Source organism: Lipotes vexillifer, unplaced genomic scaffold (assembly GCF_000442215.2).
Source record: "Lipotes vexillifer unplaced genomic scaffold, Lipotes_vexillifer_v1.1 scaffold110, whole genome shotgun sequence".
NCBI classification, from domain to species: domain Eukaryota; kingdom Metazoa; phylum Chordata; class Mammalia; order Artiodactyla; family Lipotidae; genus Lipotes; species Lipotes vexillifer.
Window position 1 is genome coordinate 845,168 of NW_006791887.1, and position 12,022 is coordinate 857,189.

Sequence of the window (12,022 nt, forward strand, 5' to 3'; positions counted from 1 at the left end):
CTTTCCCTATGATCTTGGAGCCTCATAGTCCCAATGGCCTCACTATAATTGTCTGACCTATGCTAGTCTGTGATGTCAATAGAAAATAAACTTTTGTTAAACCACTGAGATTTGGGGGCTTGTTTGTTACTATCTATCCTATTCTAAGGTATGTACAGATGAGCATTCTTCAGGTCTTCAAAGGGGCAGCTTCTCAATGGTACAGAAACAGGAAAGAACCACAGTGGCAAAAAATACGGAAGTAGGAGAGATGCTATGGAATCACTATATGGTCTTCTAAAGAGAGTCCTCCTTCTTTTCCTTTGAACAGTAATGGCAAAATAAACAATAAACAAATGTATAAATGGAAGAATAAATAAATTACCTAACTTGTTGAAACCAACAAGATAATTGAGCCTATCTAGGCCCTGACACACATCAATTATACACAATGAAATACAGAAGAAATCCCCTACTATTTCCTAAAGCAGAATTCCAATTGGAAGAGTTAGCCAATTTTGGTAGTTCTCCCTAAAATTCCCTTCTGTTGCAGTCGTCAATGGATTGCTGTGACCATGTCATTTGATAGAAGCAAGAATCTACATCAAGTTTTGTTTTCTAAAATTATATAACTTAGAGATTGATGGTAGTTCATTATCTGTGACTAGAAATGGAACTAGAACATAACATGTATTTGCTAAACAATAACCTCACAAACAGCTAGTAAGACACCAACGGACTAATTAAGTATTCATAACATAAAATTTAAAGCACACATTGACAGATTATAAATTCACAGATGGAGAGGTTATGGTCAAACTGCCATAGGAAATGATAGTTTGGAAATAATAACAGAGGAATTTAGTTGCTGTTACAATGCTCAGGTGTCTGCTCAGGCTAGTGCCCTAAGTCCTTAACCCTATGTGAAATGGCACCAGTGAAAAACTGTTCGTACCTTCAATTCACTTTAGGACTACAAAGGTCGCACAAGCTTTACAGCCAGGGTGAAAAGAAATGTGCCCACATCCCAGGTTCAACTGTAATTGCTACCTCACATTATTTCCTCCTATTTTTTTTTTTAAGAATATACAAAACAGGCACTTAAACTTTCAGTGAGAAGAAAGGAAAATTTTAGTCTAATGATCACTTGGGAAAGGAAAGAGAAATATAATAAACAGAAGAAAAACTAGAGATGTTTTAAGACTTACTGGGAATATTCTGGGCTTCCTTTCAACGATGGCATATGGTTTTGTCTGCAATAAAAGTAATGCTCTGTTAATTATAGTTTTAGAGTTTCTTCTAAAATAAAATAGATCATATCCCGATTTTTTTTTCAATAGAAACGCTGGCACCAATTTTTTTTCCTTTTTTTTTCTCATATCCCAAATTTTTAAGCCCCAAACTTTCACTAAGCTCCAGATTCATACATCCGATTATTTACTCAAGATCTCTACTTAATCAAACAGGCATTGCAAACTTAATCAGGTCCAACACTTAATGTCCCTCAGTGCCAAACTGTTCCCTATCTCTGTAAATGGCACTTTCACTCTCCTAGTTACGAAGGCCCAAAACCCTGACTCCTCAGCAGGAGGAGATTTTATCCTGAATCTAATTGCTTCTCACCACCTCTAGTACTACTACCCTTGTCCAAGCCTTTATCATTTTTTCACCTACTAGTCTCCCAGCTTCCGCTCATGCCCTCCCTAAAGTCTATTCTCCACACTGCAGGCAGAGTAGAGTGATTCTTTTAAGATGCATCACTCCTGTTACTCCTCTGCTCAAAGTTTCATAATGCTTCCAAAAAAAAAGCCAAAGTCCTTGCTGTGATCTCTAAGAAACGATCTGGCCCTTGGCTACCTCTCTGATCCTCTCTCTCTCTCTGAACTGTAGCCTCAGAGCCCTTATGCTTAATGATTCCTCTACGTGAAATGCTCTTCTCCTAAATACTTGCTTGGTCCAGAACCTCATTTCATTTGTGTTTTTCAAATAGCACTTCCTCAAAGAAGCTTAATAAAAATAGCAGTTCCTGTTATTCTCTAGTCTTTTACCCTTAGTTTTTCTACTATAGACTTATCACCTCCTATAACATTATATACCTCTTTGCTTATCTGCTTATTGCCAGTCTCCCTAAACATTTCATGAAGACAGGAACTCAATCTGCCTTGTTCAGTGATATATCCCTGTGTTAAGAACAGTGCCTTGCACATAGGAGGTGCTAAATAAATGTACTTATTAAGCATACACATCTGTACAAGATACCACACCAAAAAATTTAAAAGATTATTGGCATGATTTAAGACTCAGGCAAATTGGAGCCAAAAGCAGAAGAGAAACTCAGAATACAATGTGAGGACATTCAAATGTCTCTAAAAACTGTCGCCAGAGGCAAGAAGATACTGAAATGTCTTCAGAGAGAATGTTAAATTCAATTAAGCATAAAGGTATTAGCTGAAGTAAACTGGGTGCAACAGTAGAGGATGCAGGCCTAACCAAACCAAGACAAAGAATAAGGTAAAAGAGAGGCTTTGGGACATCTACTGACATAAAACCTTTAACTACGTCCATCTGTGGCTCAGGAAAAAATCACCTGGAAGTATGAATCCCTCAGGAAAGCAGTCATATAAATGTCTTGAATTGTCAACCCAGTAACTTCAGCTTGTTAAATTTTCTTCTCTTAGGAGATAAGTGTTTTTTTAATCCTAGAAATATTTAGTTAAATACAGATATGACAAGGTAAATTAACCCAGGGTATAAACAGATGAATGTCAAATTTAATAAGTTCTGAAAACACTGGGACAATCCATATATTCTGATATAGAGTATTTGTAATGTTTAAGATAATCAGGCTATTAGAGATTCTAAAAGATTAGTTTTAGGATACTAGTTAAAATGCATAATTGATTTAGATGTATGATTTTTAAGTTTAAAAAGATTTTCCTTTTTAGGGTCATTAATATGTCCTATAAATACTTAAAAATAAAAAACAACTTAATTTGAGTTATTTCTTCCTGAAAAAGTATCTTCTGGCTTCACTTTACTTTTTCATTCCTGCCCTAACCAGATTCTCATCAACTAATATCTACTAAACTGCAACAGCCTCCAGCTGATTTGCCTGATGTCAATACTTTCCTCCCTCCAATTCACTCTACATATCAATGTTTTTTATGTTTAAATATATCACTTTATCAACTCACTCTCCCATTTAAAATTGGAAAGCTTCCCACTGCCTACCACGTAAAGTTCAACCTCCTCTGCCTAGCTTTCAGGACCTTCCATTTATTGGTTCCACCCTACTAAGCCAAGAGACTCGCAGTTCCAGGCAATCCTATCTTCGGTAAACAAGACCACGCTAACTACTAACTCCTTGTTTTTCTAACTGGAACAGATTTTCTCCTCCATACTTTTACCCAAATCATACCTATCTTCCAACTTTATTATAAACTCCTTGAGGTCAGGAATTTTGTCTTATATATTCTTTCCACAGCAATAAAGGAAGACATACTAGGCATTCCATAGTTGATGATCAACAGAGGTAATCTTAGTGAAGAAAACAAAGGTGTTGTCAGCAATCAGAAATTTAAAGAACCCACACAGTCAACAGAGAACAAGTGACATAAGAGTGAATTTTCTGAGAACCCCACTTATTTGTTTCACTCTCCTTTCATCAGGCTACAGGAAAGCAAACCTCAACTGGATTAGCTACAATTTGTTAGGCAGTCCCAAACTTTTTTTTTACTGAATCACTTCATAGTGAATTGCTGACTGGTTTATTACTTTAGTGTGTACTTCCTACAAATAAGGACAATATTCTTAAAATAATCACAATACAGCCATCAGGATCAGGAAATTAACATTGATATATTAATACCTTCTATCTAGTCTGAAGAACACATTCAAATTTTATCACTTGTCTCCATAACTGTTTGGAGTTATCAAAAAATCCCCCCTTATAAAAAAAAATCCCCCCTTATATAACCAGTTCTCCATCCATCATGTAGGCTGTTTAAAGTTCTGACTGCCAATGCCACCTCTTTTTTTTTTTGACGAAGCAGATTGTGCCCATGAATCAAGTTCACAGTTAGTTGACAAGTAAGTCCCTTTAGTCTTCTTCAATCTGGAACCAATCTTCCATGGTTCTTTAACTTTCATGATCTTGACATTTTTGAAGGTAACAAGCCAATTATTATGCAGAAAAGTCCATCAATTAGATTCAGCTTATACATTTTTGGCAGGAACATCGCAAAACATATTGTTTTCTTCTTATTGCATCCTATCAAGTAGTACCCAATTTCAGTCTGTCCCATTATTGGTAATGTAATTTAGATTTTTTGATTAAGATGATGTCTGCCAGGTTTCCTCCATTACACAGTTACTCTTTTTCCCTTTGTAACAAGTAAGTATGTTGAAGGTAGGAATTTGGGGATTAATGTTAGCAACTTTTGATGTTCCCTGGCTGAATAAAATATTACTATGATGATTCTCAAATGGTGACTTTTCTTGTCCAATTCTTACTCTACTGTACAAAAAAAAAAAGCTTTCTCTTCTATCCATTAATTAATTAATTAATTTATATGAGCATGGACTCATGGATATGCGTTTTATTTATCCAGCTGGCTCTCATCTATTACTATCTTTTATTTTGCTTTTCAAATTTGTTCCAGTGGGAGTCTTTTCAAGCTGACTCTGTCCTTCTGATTCATCTCCATCATTCTTTGAACACACTTCTTTACTTTCTGGCACAAGCTCATCTTGTACTTTCCCTGCCCCAGCCCTGGAATCAGCCATTTCTCCAAGGAGCTCTGGATCCTTTCAGTGGAAAACTGTATTTAGAAAGTAAGCCCAGCTGCTAGATGTGCTAGTTATTGATACCATGGGGTAGCAATGCTCACAGGCCCTATCAATGGACAGAGCTAGGTAAATCTGCATTTACAGCTATATTTATTTCTATATTTATCAATACATACTAAAAATCATGAGTCACACCAATACTTCCAATTCCATTCCAGTACCACAAGGTTTTCTCCCTGTATTCCATATGCATAACTCCCTTTTCTGACAATGAGAATTCAGGGTTCCAGTATCATCAACATATGTTCTCATTTGATCAACCTTCCTATATATAACCAATCTCCTGTCATCTCCACCACCACACTCCAGTATAAATAACCTCCTCACCTCATTCAGTTTCTGACACTTTACTTTGGGTTGCCAACTCCATGTTTGCCCCAAACCACACTCCTTCCTGATGTCTTCCTCCCCTCACTCAGGTTCCAATATCCTACACCAGGTTGCTGACACTGCTGCCCTCCAAACAGGTACACTCACCAATTCCCTGCCCCCTTACCCACTCAGCAACCCACTCAGGATCTAAGCCTCCTCACTGGGTACAAGAATGCCCTCCTCACTCTTTGGGTTACAAAACTCCGTGCTGGGCAACTACCACCACTCTCCCTTCCATGCCACTCCCCAAAATGCACTCCTTCCTCACCCTGCCTGGGATTTAACACCCTACACCAGGGTATCCCTAGCCTTTAAAATATGGCAACAGACTCAATTCAATGCAAGATCTTTCAGTGAAAAAAATTCAAGCTTTTGGACATGCTGAATTCTAAAGAAAGTAAGTTGTGAAAAACCAGACAGAGCATAGGAAAAGGAAATGATGACAAAGATAACCTTTATCTATTGTGAATTTTATCTTATACCAGATCCGTGCTCAAAAAAAAGGAGCGGAAATTATTTTCTCCCTTACAACTCAGGACGCCGAGTTTGCACCAGTATTATTAGGTCAACTACATTTCTGATCATTTAAACATTGTTTCATGAGGAAATGCAATTCAAGTTGTAAACAACAAATATAAAGATCAACTTTTTGAAAAACCATACATTACCTAAGTTTCATTAAACCTTTTACCTAAAAGGATTCAAAGTAATTCAAAATCAGTTATAAGTGGCAGATTATTTCCACTAAGTAGAGCCGGGTAAGGCATAGCCACATAGGAAATAATTTTGTATAATATTAAAAATAAATTCTGAAAAATACATACTTAAAGCACACTTACATTCACATGATATTTAAGATAATAATGAATAATCCAGATAGGGATCAGTACATGAGTAAAAGCAAAGATACTGTGTCGGTACGTCTTATAGATCTGGGGGAAAAAAACAAACACAAAATTGATGTGTTATTTTTTATACATTTGTGGCAGAAAAAAAAAGCATCAGTGATATAAAAATATCACGATTATTGTAAAATCTCTAAATGCTACGTATTTCCATATAGTCTGTAGCTAACCTCATACACCGAATATTTTTACTAAACATAGTGCCTGCTAGGTGACACCTACAGAGTTCAAAGCAAAGGAGGCTTAAGAGAAGCAGCATTTTGCAAAACTGTAGTACTGTATTTATAAATATGTTTTTTAAAAGACTTCTAAAAATATCCTTATTATAAGTTTGTTTAAGATAAAACATGGCATAAATAATGAAATAATTCTAATCAATTTAACCAGAGTAATCAGAACTACAGAATTTTCAGGTAAAGTAATTTCCCTAATTTATCAATTTCAGATATCCATAATAAACATCACTTGTATCATTCTAGCTGTAGGGCAGACAACCTTGAGTGCACTAATGCTGGAAAAAGAATGTTTTACATACTGGGATAAGGGTGTTCCAAGCTCACTTTGAGGTGCTTTCAGACACAGTATTTTTAAAAAGAAAGGCAAAAGACATCTAAAAATGGAACTTTTTCCATGGCAGCCAATTTGACTGAAACAGACCTATCCTGTCAGGGAAAAGACAACCTAGATTCTAAGTGTTGTAACAGATATGATTATGAAAGAAAAAGTTAACTCAAAGTAAGGTAAGACAGATTTCAACAAATGATTATTTACTTCCTTACATCACTGGCTGACGGGTGGGATGTCAACTTTCAACCAGTGGCTGCCAAATCAGTTAAGTAATGCCAGAGATACAAAGGGTGAGAAGAGAGGAGAGTTGAATTAGAGTTTAATTTTACCATCATAAATAAGTATCTAATACTACTTTCTTAGAAAAATTTGCACCAGACTTTGTAGCACAATAAAATACACATGGATTTCAAAGTGAACTTCTTCAATTCCTAGCCCTGGGACCACAGGTAAATCACTGAATTCTTGCAGGTCTCCGTTTCCACATATTTAAAACAAGGATTAGGAATGGTTTCTACCTTATGGAAGTAAAAAATTAAATAAAGTAACACATGTAAAACCCTCAGCAAAGTGCCAGGCACAAAGTAAGCACCGAAGTGTTCCTTATATTATTACCATTATTATTAGCCAAAGTCGCAAGGAATTCTGAGATACAGCATTCATCATTGATGTGATTTAATTAACGACCTCAAGAAAATGTCAGGAGACCCTGAAAATACAGATAGCACTTGAGTGAGTGATTTTCTGCAAAGTCCAGGAATGGCATTCTTAAATGAAAGCGTGTGTTCAACGTACGTAGTAGCGGTTAAGAAAGGGGGCTCTTGAATATGACTCACTCAGCATACCAATAGGACCCCTTCTTTTATGGTCATTACATAGAGCTGTATTACCAGCTAGAGGCTCATTGTGCCTTCTGGTAGTCCAGTGCAGTGTTAGTTGGTCTCTATAATCTCAATCTCAAAAATCAGACAAGTGTCTTCAAATACTAAAATCATTGAATTTTAACTCTAGTGAATCCTTGGCCATCATTCTGAGGGAAGGTCTCCACAGTCAAAAGAGAAGGAAGCCTGCAGTGTCCTGTAAAACCCAGGCGAAGATTCGCCTCCTTCTCATCACACTTGACAGCCAAAGGGCAAGACCATCCCGAAGCCATACAAGCTCCGGACTCCTGACTCCTGACTCCAGACTCCCAGCCTATGATTCCTGGGACCACTGAGCGTCCCAGCTAAACCTAAGTCTCGGTAGAATCTGATTCTCCCTTGGGGAACTACCGGAACTTTCGGGGGTAGAGCGAGTCAGTCCCTAATGTGGCTACAGTTAGCATGCGTCCCAGCAGCCAGGCCGGGGTCCGCGACGGGGCGGGAGTCAGGGTGGGAGTGGGGGAGGGCCGTCACTCACCACTTTCTTCCAGGAGGCCCCGTCCTGCAAAAACTTATTCCAGAATTGCTCCATAGGCCACACCCTCCGCGGGGGCAGCACCGGTTCCCGGGGGCTCAGCTCCTGATCCTTCAGCCATCGCCTTCTCAGCTCTCGCAGCTGCTGCAGCCGCAGTTTCTCGTCGGACGTATACCCTGACATGTCGCCGCTGATACCAATGCAATAGGATACGGCGCGCCCCCAACCAGGGCCTTGTCACTTAAGCGCGCATCTGCACTGCAAAGCGACCTTGCTAGGACGCCAGGGAGCGGCGCGCCGTTATGACGTCACTCTGGCCCTGCCTCCGAGCGGCTCCAATCTGCGCGTAGTGGCTGGGCATGCGCAAAGCCCTCCACACACCTTCCGGGTTTACTGGCCCAGATTACCAGTGGCGGCAGTGATACCTCAGTTACCAGATGAGGAGGGAAGTGATGAATGAGAGAAAGTATGAGAGCTCAGAGGACTAGAGGTTCTGATAAGGAAGAACTGGTGCGCTGGGAGTTGGAAGCGTGAGAATATGTGATTCAATGAATGTGACTTCCAAATGCAAAATTCTTCATTTGCCTCTCCCACCTTGCAAATCCTCTTCCCGTGACCTACAGTCTGTGGAGACCCGTTACATCTAAGTTTAAACCCCAGACTTGTCAGTGACTTGTAAGGTGACCTTGAGCAGCTGTCTCAGTCTGTTCCTCCATCTGTACTGCAGAAGTAAAAAGAGTCTCAATATCTAGCAGAATTATATACATTCACACTTTGAGCCAGCAATCCCACTTCTAGAACTCTATCCTAAAGATATCGTGGTAAAAGTATGTGCAAGACTATTCACTGCAGCACCATATGTAATAAAATACTGGAAATTGCTCCCAAAGTTCCTCAGTAAATGGCTACTTGAATAAATTATGGTAAAATAATTCAATGAAGTGCCCTATATACAACTGGAGTGAGCTCCTGAATACATATATTGTTAATTGAAAAAAGCTGTGGAAAGAAGTGTATATAGTATACTACCTTTCATCCAAAAACAGGAGGGTGGTAGTAATACTAAATAAGTATATATATATATATATATATATATATACACATATACACATATACTATATCTAGTAATACTATATATATATATATATATTTGCTTAAAGTTTAAAAATAACAGAAAGGAAAATTACTGATTTTTTTATAATGTTACTTGAGGAAGAGAGGAAGGCAGTAGGCTACAAGAGACAGAGAACCTAAACTTCTCTGAATTTATAAAAAGCAGCCTTTAAAAATCAAAAGAAAAAATACATGGGTCTAACTGATCTGCTTGTTGGCATAATTTCAAAAACACACACCATTTCAGGTAACTTTAAGCTATCAAATTACTGTACATCCATAGAGAGATATACCTCAAAGAAAAAAGAACTAAAAAAAAAAAGAAAGCAGTCAAACTGTTTTAAGTGATCATATTGTTGGTAGTGATGGTAGTGGTGCTATTGTTAATGTGACACTGAAAATAAACATTTATGCCGGGATTTTTTTTTTTTTTTTTTTTTTTTTTTTTGGGGTCCGGGGGCCTCTCCCTGTTGTGGCCTTTCCTGCTGCAGAGCACAGGCTCGGGACGCGCAGCCTCAGCAGCCATGGCTCACGGGCCCAGCCGCTCCGCGGCATGTGGGATCTTCCCGGACCGGGGCACAAACCCGTGTCCCCTGCATCGGCAGGCGGACTCTCAACCACTGCGCCACCAGGGAAGCCCTATGCTGGGATTTTTGTTGTGGGAGAAAGGAGATACAAATGTAAATTGTATAAGTTTAAGTAAAAACTCTGTAGTCCTAAATTTGGACAGGAATAAACAGTATTAACTCATGATGTATTTTATCTTTAAATAAATATATACTTTTATCTTAACTCTGCCTATGAAATGGCCTAAAAACTATGGCCAACCCAGTAACCATGAACATCTTTAGCTCCTAGATTGTGATCTCCAAATACCATTTTCCACTAAAAGGAACCAAGACTCCTTGGAGCAGCAGTTCTCAAAACATTTTGCTCCCCAAATCTCTTTAAATTCTTAAAATTGTTGAGGGCCCCAAGGAGTTTTTATTTATGTGGGCTATATCTATTGATGTTGACTGACTTAGAAATCAAAACATTTCAAAATAACAAAGTATTAACAAAAATTAGTGAGAAGAGTACAATTGTTTTACATTTTTGTAAATCTGTTTAATGTCTGGCTTAATAAATGACAGCAGAATTCTTAGAACTGCTTCTGCATTCAATCGTAATATCGCACATCATGTAACCTTTGGGAAACTCTGTATATATTTGTGAGAGAATGAAAGTTAAAAAGGGCAAATAGCCCTTAGTATTAATATGAAAATAATTTTGACCTCACAAACCCCATGAAAGGATCACAGGGACTCCCAGGGGCTCCCAGATCACACTGTGAGAACCATAACCTTGAAGAAATAGCTAATTTCAGGTTCGAGTTAAGAAATATAAAATAAGCCTGGAACAGCTTGTCTTAGCAGAAAGCAGGGAATTTTTTAAAGACTAGTAGCGTCATGTCAAAAAGATTCAGGAGACAACTTCAATAGACTTACATTGGTCAATAAGTATAGTGACTTCAGTGGAATGAAAAATATCAAATACATTCACATACATAAGTTCATGATTTTTAAAAAACTTATTGGTCACTTCTTGATAGTGTTAGGGAACCAACTCATTATTTTGAAAACTGATTACAGGAAAAATCAAGCATTTTTCTGTCCTCTTTATATCTTAAAGTACATCTTAAAGTACCAAAATCGTTTGATGAGGGGAAATTTATTCAAAGGAACATAAAAACCTAATAAAAGAAGAATGGATGCAGTTAGAATATCACTGTTTTGCAACCGTTGGTTTATTAATCAATCAATGCCCTTGATTATCAGGAGGTTGACATCCCAAAAAGAGAGCAACTGCGCCTCCTGGTGGAAGACTGCCTCACTGCCTTGTGAAGTAGCCTTGCCAAACAAAAAATTGAACTTGAATCTGATCAAGTTTCTCAATCTAACCACTCATTCACAGGAAATATAGGGGAGAGAGAAACTCCTTATATGACACCAAAATGATACATTCAGACAAATCTATATTGTAGAAACTTCAGACACGCAGCTCAGTTTCTTAAACAAAAATATATGGAGGGGAAAGAGAGAGAGAGAACCTATAGATTAAGAGAAACAACTTAATAAGAAAACAAACAACCCAATTTAAAAATTGGCCAAAGACCTTAACAGACACCTCACCAAAGGAGATATACAGATGGCAAGTAGGCATATGAAAAGATGCTCCACGTCATATGTCATCAGGGAAATGCAAATTAAAACAATGAAGTACCACTACACACCTATTAGAATGGCCAAAATTTGGAACACTGACAACATCAAATGCTGTGGGAGAGGGATGTGAAGGAACAGGAACTCTCATTCACTGCTGGTGGGAATGCAAAATGGCACAGCTACTTTGGAAGACTGTTTGGAGGCTTCTTACAAAATGAAACATTCCCTTATCATAAAAGCCAACAATTTTGTGCTTTGGTATTTACCCAAAGGAGTTGAAAACTTACGTCAACACAAAAACCTGCACACAAATATTTACAGTAACTTTATTCATAATTGCCAAACTTGAAAGCAATGAAGATTTCCTCCAGTAGGTGAATGGTTAAATAAACTGTGGTACATCCAGACAATGGCATATTATTTAGTGACAAAAAGAATTGAGCTCTCAAGCCTTGAAAATACACGGAGTACTCTTAATTTCATGTAGCTAAGTGAAAGAAGCAAAGCTGAGAAGGCTACATACTGTATGATTCCAAGTCTATGACATTCTCTAAAAAACAAAACTATGGAGACAATAAAAGATTAGCGGTTGCCAAGGGGGTGGTGGGGACATCAACAGGCAGAGCACAGAGGATTTTT

At 37.9% G+C, this 12,022-nt stretch overlaps 1 protein-coding gene across 3 annotated transcripts in view; it reads right to left on the minus strand.

Moving 5' to 3' along the window:
- NDUFB6 (NADH:ubiquinone oxidoreductase subunit B6) overlaps window positions 1-8,360 on the minus strand; it is an 11,160-nt gene extending 2,800 nt beyond the window's left edge. Inside the window, exons 1-3 of one of the 3 annotated variants that reach the window (XM_007464934.1) lie at window positions 8,070-8,360; window positions 6,039-6,131; window positions 1,188-1,232 (exon numbers count right to left, since the gene is read on the minus strand). In XM_007464934.1, the coding sequence (XP_007464996.1) occupies window positions 1,188-1,232; window positions 6,039-6,131; window positions 8,070-8,249 (318 nt within the window). In that variant the 5' untranslated portion in view covers window positions 8,250-8,360. The remainder of the gene's footprint in view (window positions 1-1,187; window positions 1,233-6,038; window positions 6,132-8,069) is intronic. The other 2 variants (XM_007464936.1, XM_007464935.1) reach the window with 2 other exon arrangements.
- Between the last annotated feature and the right edge of the window lie 3,662 nt (window positions 8,361-12,022).